General features: G+C 40.8%; 1 protein-coding gene across 2 annotated transcripts in view; it reads left to right on the forward strand.

The window, feature by feature from the left end:
- The window catches only part of ARPC1A (actin related protein 2/3 complex subunit 1A), a 15,253-nt gene extending 2,255 nt beyond the window's left edge, over window positions 1-12,998 (forward strand). The window contains exons 2-10 of one of the 2 annotated variants that reach the window (XM_085238019.1): window positions 1,102-1,183; window positions 1,760-1,864; window positions 4,435-4,657; window positions 6,601-6,708; window positions 9,575-9,787; window positions 10,561-10,636; window positions 10,812-11,005; window positions 11,709-11,799; window positions 12,597-12,998. In XM_085238019.1, coding sequence (XP_085094145.1) covers window positions 1,120-1,183; window positions 1,760-1,864; window positions 4,435-4,657; window positions 6,601-6,708; window positions 9,575-9,787; window positions 10,561-10,636; window positions 10,812-11,005; window positions 11,709-11,799; window positions 12,597-12,635 — 1,113 coding nt within the window. In that variant the 5' untranslated portion in view covers window positions 1,102-1,119 and the 3' untranslated portion in view covers window positions 12,636-12,998. Of the gene's footprint in view, window positions 1-1,101; window positions 1,184-1,759; window positions 1,865-4,434; window positions 4,658-6,600; window positions 6,709-9,574; window positions 9,788-10,560; window positions 10,637-10,811; window positions 11,006-11,708; window positions 11,800-12,529 lie in introns of those variants that run through there. The other variant, XM_010719609.4, reaches the window with a different exon arrangement.
- The last annotated feature ends 1,120 nt before the right edge of the window (window positions 12,999-14,118 follow it).

The raw sequence follows: 14,118 nt of genomic DNA on the forward strand, positions 1-14,118 counted from the left end.
CCATTCATTTCCTGTTTGCTTCCAAATTCCTACCTTGTCCTGAAGTCTCCACCCTCTGCTAACATGGCCATACTTGGCTATGTTGTAATTTCAGGCTGCAATGGGTGTGGATGTCTTGGAGTGACATCACAGAGATGGTGCTTGTGCGAGGTATGTGGAGGGGCAGACAGATACTGCTGTCAGACGAGGATAAATTGCTACAAAACTAGGGGAATACATGAAAGGAGGAAGAAATCAATAAATCCAAGTGGTGTGTGTTGAGCTGTGCACATTTCAGCTATTACAGGTGACCTTGAGTTGTTACAGTGCTACCTGCCATCCATTTATACTGTCTTTGATTAACACAGGACACATATCATCTGATATTTTAAAGAGCTTTTAATCACCTGCAAACATTCAGCAGTAAGTTGAAAGAAAAACCTCAATGTCTAGCCTTGCAAAAAAAGTATTCACAAACCCAAAGAATTCAGTTTGTTCTTTCACTGTTTGAGTCTCACAAGGATGAAATCCATAAAGCAGTTAAGTGTTAGGATTAATTTGAAGGAATTAGTAATTAGTTAATTACTGATGTTAGTGATTTTTCCCTAGGATACAAACAAATGGTTTTATCAAATAATACATCAGCAGATTGCAGTTACATATCTGCGTACATCAGTTTAGCCTCCTGATAGATGGAAAAAAGAATTGTAGTGCAGCAAGCCTCAATACACACCAGAATTTCAAATCAATTCACTGTCACTAAATTTCTTGTTTAAGTATTCTAATCCCACAGTTAAAGTGTTAGGTGTGTTAGATTTCATAACAATGTTTCCTCATATGAGGATGCAGTAAGAAGTAAGAGCAAACACCTTTTAGAGCAATTGCAATTAGCTGTAGTAAGCAGGACAGTTCAATTCATTGACCTACCGAAGATCTTGGGGCACATGGGGAGAGGTCGTAATCTGAGCATCTGTCATTGTCTGAATAAATTGTCATACTGAGCTGAAACAGCCTTTGTAGATGTTGAAGACTGATTTTTGTTTTAACAACCACTGAACTTTGAAGTGTTTTGTTGTCATTTTTACACCTTTCAGTTTTTCCCTCCCAACTTTTCCAACATAGGAATATCTTCAACTCGGAATGTCTCTACACCAGTTCTTATTGGAGCCAATCACCTGCCATGCATGGAACAGAGACCGTACTCGTAAGTAATATTTTCATTTACTTTTTCAACTGCTCTTTTCTCTGTGCTGTCAATTGGTTCATCTTGAAGTGTTCTGGACCGCGTTTAAGGAGGATGTGGTCAAATACACACACTACACTTACAATCCAAAAAGCATGCTGCAATCCTAAGACTGGTTTGGATTTTTTTTTTTTTGAGACCCTTTATTGAAAATTTGACATTTAAGCAAATCCAGTCTTAGTGGGGTCCCTGAAAGTTTTGCCTCTTGGTCTGTACCTCATCAGAACATGACCTGTCTCATGCTCTTTAACCTTTTATTCCCCTGCCCCAAGCCCAGCCTTTTTTTTATATATATAGTCTTCTACTGCAGCTGGATTGTTATGTTGCAAATATGCTGTCTTTCTGTTCAGTGTACTCAGTCATGTTATGACTGTCAGTTTTTTATACTATCCAGCAGGGACGTCAGCTCTTGGTTTACAAAACCTATGTACTCTTAATTTTCAGAGCATTACAAGCTTTAGTCTGGGAAGTTTTCCCAAGTAAAAGGGTATTAAAGCAGCTTTCTGGACTAATGGATTGTTTCTTTTCTTCTTCAAGAAATTGCCATTAGCCCTAATAATCATGAAGTCCACATCTACAAGAAGAATGGGAGCCAGTGGGTAAAAGCTCACGAGCTAAAGGAACACAATGGGCACATTACAGGTAAGTGAAGAGTATGCTGTGCCAAACAGCAATTTTTCCCGCACCCTTCTGAACAAGAAATCTGCAGTAAATACATCTCTTTATGTGTTGGTATTCCCACTTTATGGAGAACTTTGTAGCATTTTCCTGGCCTGCGTGCGGTGAACTGCTGGTTCATGGTTTCTGACAGCAGTAAATAATTTTTTTTTTTAGGGACTCATTTAACCAAGTTTGTATCAATACATTTCTCTTTTCCCTTTGCTACAGTACTCTGGCTTTAAGTTTGTGTTTTAAGTTGCCACAGATGCTGATGGAAACAGTCCTTCCCATTCTCAGTGCTAATGCAGAGAAGTATTTGTGTAGCATCCTCAGTGAGCAGAAAGAGCAGTTCTTTGAAGCCAGATGCAGGAGGAAAAGAGCTGACTTGACTGCAAAGTGAAAAGCAAGACACCAAAAACTTAACTTTGGCCACCTTCAGGAGAAGATTGGATTCTTGATATTTTAACATTTCTTCACTGCTGGCTGTAATTTGGTCTTACAAGATGCTACAATCCAAAAGATCAAAGCAGTGGAAGGGTGATACAGGAATATAACAACAAATGGACTAGCACCATTATGATGATACAAAGGAAAACAAAAGGTGCTCACCTGTCTCTGAAGATCTCAGCTCAAGGAAAAGTCCTCAGGGGAGGGATCTCCAACCAGAGATCCTTCCCCCATGGCAGTCAGCCCTTAAATGAAATCTAAGAGAGGTGCAGCCAGGCTCCACCCTTTCCTATCACATGCTGAAAGGCCTTCACTTGTGCTCCCAGAGCTGACCAGGTCCTTTCCCCTGGTGCTCAATCAGTGCCATGACTCAATAGTTCCCATACACAAGGAAAGGACAGTTCTGAGGTACAGTTGCATTTGAAGTGATCAGCCTTGAACTTAGGGCAGATAGCCAGTGAGCACAATTTACATTTCACAAAAATGTAAGAGCTTCCACAAGTCAAAAGGTGTTAGTTTTAAAAATGAAATTGTCCTACTGTAGTCTTCTTTGTGCACGTGGTACTTTGATAAGGACTTTATCCTCTAAGGAAGTAATTAATCAAAGAGCTTGCCCCAAAACAGCAAAATTCTGTCCTCAGCTCACTAATGGCAGAACTGTCTGCCTAACAGCATTTTGCAGGAACTTTATTCAGTTGATCTGCTTTTTACATTCAGACCACAACTGTACTTGGTCTTTTGTGAGGAATCATTTGGGTTGAATTTACAAGTGATGAACCACCCCACCAGAGGCTTTTCTCTACATTCTACTTTTTACCTATTGATGTTAGAGAGAAGCCAAATATTCATAACTTGGCAAAAGAGCTTGTGCTGCATAGCTGATACCTTTGGAATACTAAATGCTGCAGTTGTCTTACAGAGTGGACCTAAATTGTGGTTATACACAGGAGATAGACTTATCAAACCACTTGTTGCTATCAGGAGGTTGCTGCCACTCTAAATTCTGATCATAAGGGACGAGGTTCTTTGTGTTGCCTTCTTGTGTCTTGAAGATTAGCAGAAAACTAACTTCACAAGAGAAGTGAATAAAGATCTAAGGCAAGTTCAGAATCAGAATGCTGGTGCTAATGCAAGAGAGATGTGGGAATGGCAGAGACAGTAAAAAAGGGCACAGTGACCTGCCTTTCAAAGGCAGTGCAAGATTGACTCATGTAACTCTGGTTTCAGATTACCAGCCACTTCAAAATTGAACTTCTTAACGTAACCCTATTTTGAAACAGATCATACATGAACAAAGTGATACAAGTTAGTGCAGATAATCCCTAATCCTTTTTTCAGTTTGTGCACTTAAGGGATGTTTTTAATACAGAACACAAGGAAAATAGTTGAAGTACAGTTTTGTGGCAGGAGAGTTAAGGACTGCACTCTGCATCTCAAAGAAGAATTCTAAAGAAAGGATGAAAAATGATGTTGCCAGGAGCATTTCCAGTAGAGAGCATCCTCCTTCACATAGGAAAAGGAAAGAAGCAATGGCAAACTTATCAAAGGTTTTGATTTGTTGCATTCTATGGTTTTTTAAGTTCTGCTTTTGCTTGATAGACTTTCTCATGGCACAGCTTAAATAAGCATGGAACAAGCCTGAGGTTTGTAATGGGACATAAGGATCAATACCTGCTAACTGAAAAAAAATCTCAACATCTTGTTAGCTAAACATTTAGATCAAACAGATGTTAGATGTTTGTGCATGGCTTCAGTGTTGCTGGGTTTCAGCTGTCCGTGATGAGCCTTGGGCAAAAGTCAGTGGTTTGTGGCTGGGTTTTAGCCAGCCTGCAGAGCTCCACCTGCTGGCGAGCTGTTGAGCTAGCTTGCTCAGTGAGCAGATTCTCTGTTCTCAATCTCAAAATCTGGGATCTACAATTTTGGTGAAGGTTGGATGGAAGAACTGATATCCATAACAGTTTAAAACAGCGCCTGGAGAATAAGGGAGCAAGGGGAATGCCAACGTAAGACTAATAACTGTCTCTGGGGGAAAGAAGGCTGTGAGACTGTTTTGAATTACTGTAAAGCATATGGGAAATATTATTAACGTGAAGTCTGAATTGCAGGCATTGACTGGGCTCCCAAAAGTGATCGCATTGTAACGTGCGGCGCAGACCGCAACGCCTACGTGTGGAGTCAGAAGGATGGTGTGTGGAAACCAACACTTGTGATCCTGCGAATTAACCGTGCAGCCACCTTTGTGAAATGGTCTCCCTTGGAGAATAAATTTGCTGTAGGAAGCGGAGCTCGGCTTATATCTGTGTGCTACTTTGAATCTGAAAATGACTGGTGAGCTGTTTGATTTTCGTTTGTACTGTAAGGGCTGCATAGGGAAGCCAAAGCCTGGAGTTTAGTGGCAGTAACTAAGTTACTATTTGTAACACTTAATGTGATGGAAAGTACAGCAATCATAGCGGAATGGCAAAGTCTTTGGCCCTGGCTAATGAAGTCAAGCCCAAACGCAGTAGCCACAAAAACAAAGGAAGAAAATTTGCTTACCTTTGGAAGGCCTCTAGCAAGAAGAAATCTCCAGCAGGATCCCCTTGCTTTCACTGCCAGCCCTTAAATGAGGTCTGGGTAGGAGTGGATCCTGGCTCTACCCTTCCAGCCACTCAGATGCATTGCACACACCTGAGCTCCCCTGAGTTGGCCCTGCCTTCCCACCAGGTGCTCAATCACTGCTTCAATCCATGACTTAGCATTTCTACACCCAGCATAACTACACTATTTTACTAATTCTAAAATCTTCTGGCAATAAAGAGGAATAAGCTTCAACAGTTCTTTCAAGGAATTCTACATTTGAGGGAAAAGGTTCTTTCTTTTACCTCTTTACTGTAGTGTAGCACCTAAAGGCCTTTGACTTAGCCTGTTTTCAGGTTATATGTGTTGACATAGGTGTATCCTCATTGACTGCCATAAACTGAAGTTGCTCTTCTAAAAGCACAAGAATTTCTGCAGAGCAGACATCTCTTTAGCACTTGTTTCCTCCTGCCCCACGCTCCTTCCTGACTGAATAAAGAACTTGGTCTTGCATCTTCTGTACTGGATCATTTCTTGTCAATAAAAAATTCAAATCTGTCAGATATCTCCAGGGTGTCCAATAGCAGATGTTCAAGCTTGTCATTTACCTGTTCTGTATGCTGTCATTTATTCTCATCACAGTTCATAGATCTCAGACAGCAATATCACAAATATTTCTACCACTGATATTATCTTTGGAAAGTTGGAGCTTCTGATCTTTAAGAGATCTACGTTTGTAGCTGTATGTACATTTTACCATATCACCTGTAGGTGAAATCAGAGTGTTAGATATCCATTAGTTTGGGTTGCATAAACATTTGTGAAAACACAGGTGTCTGTTCCCACCATTCTGTATACACGTCCATGTGGAGGTGCTAAACAAAGAGACCATCTGCAAAATTCACTTTAAAGACTGTTTGGGACTTTTTTGCTTTCCAGTATATTCAGTTATTAATGTTTTCTCTGCCTCACTTGTCTGTAGAAGAATCAAAATTCTCCTGTGCTGAAGACAAATAATTTAATGTGATCCTTAGAACTGCTGATGGAAGTAAATTCAAAGAAAAACCACCATCATCCCAAAAGCCATCCAGTGAATAACAGATTTCCCCACTACCTTGTAAACAGTTCAGACAAATTCAGTCTGCTGAGACAGGTTTAAGTTAGTGTTAATGCATTCATTAATAGGACCACTTTTTACTGTACTTCAGATAATTGAGGTGCAGACACTGGCCTTATCGTTGGCAGTTCACCCGTTCATGTGTTGGATTTTATAGCTGTTGTACACTAGAAAAGTTGGAAGAAGCAGGAGAGGAAGTGTATTCAGTGATGTAACACAATAATCTTAGCTCAACACCGGGTCAAAACTGAGTTCTTGTTCACAAGGTGGAAGGAACCAAGCAATTACTGTGCAAAATTCATGTGAAGGAATTCAGTCTGATGTATTATAAACATAAATTAGAAGATGAATTAGATTCAGAGGAAAAGTTGCATGTTTAATGTGACTTTGTTTGTAGTATTTAAAACTTCAGTTAAGATAACCACATAAAGTTCATAGACAGTACATCAAATATGCAAGGCTTGGGCATAATGTGAGTTTTCTAGCAAAGCTTGTGTTTAGTCATTGATAAGAGGTGATGCTTTTGAGGAGTATTTCTTGGGTTTTGAGGAGTGGGTAAAATATTTACATAAAAATCTCATCTTTTTTAACGTAGGTGGGTGAGCAAGCACATTAAAAAGCCCATTCGTTCCACTGTCCTCAGCCTGGACTGGCACCCCAACAATGTTCTGCTGGCTGCTGGATCCTGTGACTTCAAGTGCAGGTGGGAGAAAATAAAGCATCTCTGAATGAGTTTGGCTCACTGGTTCAAGTGAGAAGCACAAGCATGATGACTGTGCATTTGCTATCGAAATAGAAGGCAGCTCATCACATAATGATGTTGTTACCAAAGTAAAATACCCAGCTCAAGAGACATTGACTTTGGTGCTGCTGCATGAATGCCTTGGGCTACTAACATTTATCTCTTGGGGGATACAACTGAGTTTAATGAGCTGGTGAGTTTCTTTATTAGCATAGCATAGAAGTACTGCTATTACAGGTGTAATGAGTACTGGGCTTTTAGTCTGAAATTAGATTTACAGCTGCTATCTGGTAGAAATGTACCATTGCTCATTAGAGTTTAAAAAGCAATATGCTTGTGCTGCAGCTTGCAGAGGAGGTGTCCACCTTTCTCTGAGTCACTTGTTCACTTTGCCAGTGCCAGCCTCACCACTCATGCATGTGGTAAGCTAAGTCAGGGAACTGATGCACCTGAAACTCAGTGCAACTAAGCACCATTTCTGCAGAGCAGACTGACATTTGAGGTGGATGGGGTTGTGAAGGTACACAGGGGTGGGTTCTGCAGGTTGCTTTGTGCTGACTTATTGGAGTCACTGCACTGAAGCTTGCATGGGGAGCTGTACGCAGAGGGGTTGACTTCAGTTCATATTTTACTTAATCACTCGTTCCTTGAATAATAATGAAAGCTTATTTATTTAATTTCTTTATGTAATAGGGCAATTTTGAAGCTTCAAAATGTATACTAAGAATAGCTAAGAAGGAGTGGGAGAGGGAGGTGGGGCTGACTGTGGCATTCCTTGTTTCGGAATAAAAGACGTGCATCTGAAGTCAGTCCTTTGTTACCTTTTTATGTAAGCAGAGATGTTAAATGGCAGCTGGGTAAGAGGAGGAGAGTTGTCTCCCTTTCCTGCCTTATCTCCAGTTTTAATTAGACAAACTGTAAGTGTTCACTTCCTTTCCCAAAATAGTGTGGCGTAAAGTACTCATTCATCCTCTAGAAGCAGCTGCTGTTCACATGTGGGAACTTTTTCATATGTGTTCATAAAGCATCTTGGGACTGTGATGTTATGTCAGCTGATCTATGTATGTCTTGTAATTTGGACTTCAGCTCTTTTGTCTCCAGGCTTTGCTCAGGAAGAGTATAGTCTTTGCTCGATGATGACTAAAGATCTCCAGAATTCCACTTCTAGCGAACATGCAATTACATTACAGTTAAAGATAAGAAACATATGTGGGCTGAAGTATGCATGTGTTCTGATAGGTGGTTCTGGAAAAGACTAGGAAATGGATCTGCTGGATACGCTGCCAGCTAATAAGCAGCTGAGTGGCACTTTGGGAAAAAACGGAGGGCAGAAGAGACTCCAGGTTGATATTCATTTTTTTTTACTCAGTTTTTTGGAGGCTGGCCCTAGATGAGCTCCTCTTACATTTGTCTTTAGAAATACATACTTGTATATTATATAGAGAGCTAACAGCATGGGTGATAATTGCATATTCTTGCTGGAACAATGTTGCTATGGGAATGAAAGTCATTTCCCAATGTTCTTTGAAGGCTGGGACCTTCAAGCTGAGGTGGTTCTGAGAGGGAGACTTCAATAAGTGAAAAGATTTTTTTTTGCCAACAGTTCTCTTCAAGGTCTCTTACTACTTAGGAATGATTTTTTCTGCCTTGTGTCAAAGGCTGCTGCTTTAAACATCTTGTCCTATTTCCATACATTAAGAGAACCATCCTTTCTGGTGGCTCTATAATATTAAGTTTCTGGAAGGATTATCGTTAAATTATATTTAAACTGATAGAGCTGAGCATAAATTCTTACTTAATTCTCTGAAAATCTGTACCTAATATAGCTACAGTTAAACCCTTCTCATTCCAGATGAACAGCTTTATTTGAATAAACTGAACATAGACACTTTTGAAGTCCATATTCCACACTTAGAAGATTAAAAGTAAAATTTTGGGTGGTGGTGGTGGTATGGGAAGCAACTTTTCCTTCAATTCACTGTAAAACAATTTCATGTAGTTTGGCTGCAGCCACGAATGTTTGATTGCTGCTTTTCCTTCTTCCTGAAACATCTCTCTGCTTGTAGTATGGCACCACTCACTTGCTTCTCCCGTTCAATGGACTCTAATCCTATGTGTGTGACGTGCTAGTAACTTCCATGGCAACAGCTGGGAACACCATATTGTGGCACGTCTGAATCATGCAGAAGGAATCTGATGAAAGGAGGAGGGCTTTCTATTTAAACATGTCTTGAAAATTGTAGTGCTGGGACCAAAAAAAAAAATAAACCAACATAAAAACACTGTGGTATTTTGTGTTTTCAAGGCATTCCTCCCATAAGGAGCCAGATTGAGGTGGTTCAGAGCCCTGTGCTGGCAGCTGAACATCCATTTTCTTTCTTTGAAATCCTGCTAAAAAGTGAACGTTCTTAAAAAGTGGGTGATTTTCTATTAGTCTGTCTGAGAACATAATGATGGGTGGTAGCTCTGGGTTTTTCTCTAACTGGAGAATTGACTCTGAGAGTTAATAGCACTGCAGAAGGATGAAAGGGAAATCAGCACAGCAAAAAATGTAAGGACGTTGTGTGTTTTTGTGCCATCTTCTGGAAACAAGTAGAGAGATTAGAAAAGAAAGAAGCATTTCTGAGAAAGCAACCTGCATTACATGCTATTGCTTTCTCTCTGTGTACTGAAACTTCCCAGCCTGTGTGGATTACCATTAAAAGACACTGTTCTATTTTATTTTGGGAGAATTAGAAAGCATCCAGTTGTTTCCAATGTGAAATGTATGTGCAGCTGCCAGCTGTTTTTTTTATGTCTTCGTTCATGTAGAATCTTTTATTTGCAGAGTGTTTTCTGCTTACATCAAGGAAGTGGATGAGAAGCCTGCCAGTACACCGTGGGGCTCCAAAATGCCTTTTGGGCAGCTGATGTCAGAATTTGGGGGTGCTGGCAGTGGTGGATGGGTGCACAGTGTCAGCTTTTCTGCCAGTGGTAACCGCCTAGCCTGGGTCAGCCACGACAGCACTGTGTCAGTTGCTGATGCTTCAAAAAATATGATGTAAGTATGCTCTTTCTGTTAACTATTCCATGTTGGACATTAGAAGGAAGCAGTGTGTGCAGTGTTGTGCTTGCAGCAGCAAGAGGAAAGCTGGGACTGCTGTTTCCACTTTATTGGATGTTACAGCAGTCTCTTTGAGGCCTACATAGTAGGTAGATTCTTACAATTCTGTATTGTGTACAATTCAAGTTTCTTTAAGACATCTTCAGTGTGGATACAATCACTTGCTTCCAATCCATCAAAGTATTTAATTAACAGTTCCTCCTTGATCTTAAGAACTTCTCAGTCTCCATGGTTTTCTACCTAAGGAAGAGACTCTGTGCATTTTGATAGCACAGGTGGATCATCCAGGTATTGCTGTGCTTAGCTTTGAGTTTCGATTCTGATGGCCTTAGCTGTGTAAGTAACTGGCTAAGGATATCACTAAGTATAGATTGTTCTAGAATTCCTTTCTCATTTATTACAAAAATCACAAAAACTGACCTAATTTAACACCCAGACTTTTTCCTTCTAAAGAGCTGACGCTGAGGACTGAAACATCAAGTGGTTTTATACTGCAGATAATAGCCTCTTGAATTTGAATCTTTTTTTTTTAGGGGGGGGGGAGAGGGGGGAATTATTACAGATTTCAGCCTTGTGGTGTCACGTTGGGACAGCTGAGCTCCACTGAATTCTATTCCAGTAATGCTTGTCTGGGAATTGTCTCTTATTTTTTGCTGGAACCAAAGATGAGAGGTTTCACTGAAGTCCTTAACAAATATTCTTGTGTTCAGGGTTTCGCAGCTGAAAACAGAATTCCTTCCACTCCTGAGCGTGTCATTTGTCTCTGAGAACAGCGTGGTGGCAGCTGTAAGTGTCTTTATTTTCTCCTTGTAGAGTGTTGTAGTGAGAAAAACACCATGAGTTGTGAAGTTAGCGATAAGCAAGATCTTCCATGGTGTTGAGCTTTACATTTCTGCAATTAACAGCAGCAGAACAAGAGAAACTCTGGGTCTTCACATGCTCTCACGGTGTGTGGTTGCAGGGCCATGATTGCTGCCCCATGCTTTTTAACTGTGATGACCGTGGCTTGCTGACCTTCGTTTCGAAACTGGACATTCCAAAACAGAGCATCCAGCGCAATATTTCTGCTATGGAGCGCTTCCGAAATATGGATAAAAGAGCCACTACAGAAGATCGTAACACTACCCTGGAGACTCTGCACCAAAACAGTATAACGTGAGTGTCTTGGCTGTCAAAGTGAGGGCAAGGAGTGCTCCTCATCGCTTTGGTTTCACAGGATGTACCACAAACCTGGGAGGGCTCACATTTGCCATGCCAGATGGTTGTAGCTGGTATCCCGTATCCATTCCAGCCTTTCACTAACACCTCTGTGTTTCTGGGAATTGTGGAAGCTGGTAAAGTTAGTTATTAACATTGCATGCATGCTATTCCTGTTAGCTCGTGTTTAATGTGTTCTGTAACTTGAATGCAGTTTATCTTATCAAATATGTAAAGAATTCACAAGAGGTTGGCAGTACTGCAAAACGCAGTTAGGAGAATTCACCTGGAACAGGAACTCACGTATCAGCTTCTTATTTCTGATGTTATTTCTCTATTAATTTATTCATCGAAGAGGATTGATTCAAGCTAATTGAGTAAAATATTCTTATATTTTAAAAGTGTGTGAGCCTAAAAGATGCTAACATTCCTGAAGCAAATTGTCTTTATCCGAGGAAAATGTTTAGTCTGCAGCCATTGACTGATAAGGACTTTCAGCATCCTCTCTCTGCTTATTTTCCTGAAGCACCATGCCAAAAATCTAGCATAAGCTCTGCTATACTTATGTCTCCCTTTGGAAGAGTAGGAGTTGATTTCAGCCCAAACTTTTTGGCTCTCTGTGATGGGTGTCTGCCTTACAGCCCTCACTCTCTGCTTTCAGCCAGGTGTCTATTTATGAGATAGACAAACGGGACTGTCGCAAGTTCTGCACCACTGGCATTGATGGAGCGATGACCATCTGGGACTTCAAGGTATGCTTTTACTGCTGTGTTTGTGTGAACTGCTTGCAGTGATTACTTTTTCAATCTCTAGCATCAGTTTCTGGGGCGCAGCCCTAATTTGAGCTTTGCTAGCAGGTAATAGGAAATCCAGACTGGAATACCAGGAGCATTAGTGAACTCCATGAGCGAGGCAGAGCCAGGATCCAGCTTAAATGCAAAGATGTTTTGCCTAGCAGATGGTACTGATCCAGACTTCTTTTTTTAATGAAATTGCTTGCTGTACCTGCAGTAATCCCACTAGTTCTTTGCTTCTCCAACCTGTGCTTAGCCACGGTTGGGCTGTAGGGCAGTTTTTAATATGACAAGGCTCAGTGTCTCTCCTGGTTCCCATCCCTTTGGACTCTGCTCACTGTCTTTCTGCAGAATATGCTCCTGCCATCTCTTAATTAACTTATCAGGGTATTAGATAGTTACCTCAAACAATTAAAAAATACAATAAGCACTGTATTGAAAACCTCCAATACTGGCTTTTAGGACAATCATTATTTACATTATATCATGCCAGAATGCTTTGATGGGGTTAGAGGCCAAATGAGAAACCGAGGTCATGCGTGAACTGTTGTAATGCTCTTTCAGCAGGGAGGGGGTGGAACTGTTGGTCCACATGTGTGAGTTGGAAATGAATGCTTATAGTGCTATCTGGCTCTTGAATAAGAGTAATCTCAAGCCTTGTGTATTGCTCCTTTCTTCTTACCATCAGCCTTTACAGCAGGTTATTTAACACTGCATACTCAGCACGTTGTGATTACGATTTTCTCTCTTCCAAGACCTTAGAGTCCTCTATTCAAGGTCTACGAATCATGTAAAGATGGATTTCCAGCATCTAGCAGGACAAACTGCTTGACAGAACGCAGCTCCCACGTCTGCACAAACCTGAGGAGGGAGGAGAAAGGTGGAATACTTGGAAACACTGAGAAAGAACAGCTTGGCAGATTTTCTTTTGAATCTAAATTTGGTGAATTGTGTTGGTTTCAAAATCAGCTGTGATTGTTCTTTTTTTTTTTATTATTATTTTTTTTTTGGTTGGTTGGTTGTTTCATTCCATTCTTTACCAAAGCTGCTCCTTAAGTAGTTTATTGCAGGAAGTTGTGAATCACTAACTTAAAAGGGGAATTTTATGTAAATTGTCTGCTAGAAATAATAATAATAATAAAAAAAAGAAAAACAGATCCTTTGTGTTTTGGTGCCCATTAAGAGTGATTCAAAAGGGGATTTTGTAGAAATGATCTCAGAGAGCATAGAAATCCTGGCCTGGTATTTTATGGCCTCAGAACAGGAGGAGTTCATCTTAACTGTGCTGCTTAAAGTTGGCAGATAAAGACCTGGAGCTGTGATGGTCTGGATGTGAAGACTGAGCTGAGCTTCGTTTGACAGTTGTTCCTTGGAGGTGATGATTTTGGAGGAGGAATAGTTCTGTCCTGCTGACTCTGAGTTCTGTCTGCCTGGCATTCACAATGGTAATGACAGCAAATTAATCTGAATGCCTTTTCCATTGTCAGTGTAGTGGGTCATAGTTTTAGATGACCAGAATTACCTGTGGTTGCCTTTTAGGATTTGTACGAAGCCTTTTCACAGCACAGGGTGCAGTGTGGAAGGTTACTTCTGGACAGTAAGGCAAAAATCCAGATCTTAGGGACAAAAAAGCAAATCACTTTGTAAGCCTGTGACACTACAGAGGTCTGCATGTCGTGTTGGAGCTGAGCACTCAGCCCATAGAATTCTGTTTGTAATGACCAGTGGAGTAACAAAGCACATTTAACAGGAGTAACAGCAAACACTGGTTCTGCACGGATCCTTTGTCTCCAGGTGAGTCGTCTGAAGCTCAGTTCTGAGCCTGGCAGCATGCTGAGGCCTTTGCACATAACTCACTTTATTCATATGGTCTAATTAAGGTTCACTGTACCACTGCCTTGAGCTTGGTTCTGTGCTCGGGAGGGGGATTTTCTGGCTCAAGGCATTACTTTATAAGGTCTGAGATCGTGTCATTTCTGTTGAAAATGCAGAAGTGTGTTAAAAAAAAACCAAGAACCCAGTGAGTAAATGTTACCACTTCCTCTGGAACAAGAGTGCTGCATCATCCCCTGCTCATTTCTCAGCTCTGAGTGACTGAGAAGGAAGGGCAGAATGCAGAGCTGGCAACTGTTCTGAAAGCAAACTTTGTGCCTTACGGAGGTGCATCATTTTCAGGTGCAATGTTTGTTGCATGCAGAGCACTTTTTGTGAGTTCCTTTTGCTTTTCTTTCATCTTCCACCTTTTCCCCTGGCAGTCAAGCATAGCTTTGCAATTTC

Source organism: Meleagris gallopavo, chromosome 16 (assembly GCF_905368555.1).
Source record: "Meleagris gallopavo chromosome 16, MGAL_WU_HG_1.1, whole genome shotgun sequence".
NCBI classification, from domain to species: Eukaryota; Metazoa; Chordata; class Aves; order Galliformes; family Phasianidae; genus Meleagris; species Meleagris gallopavo.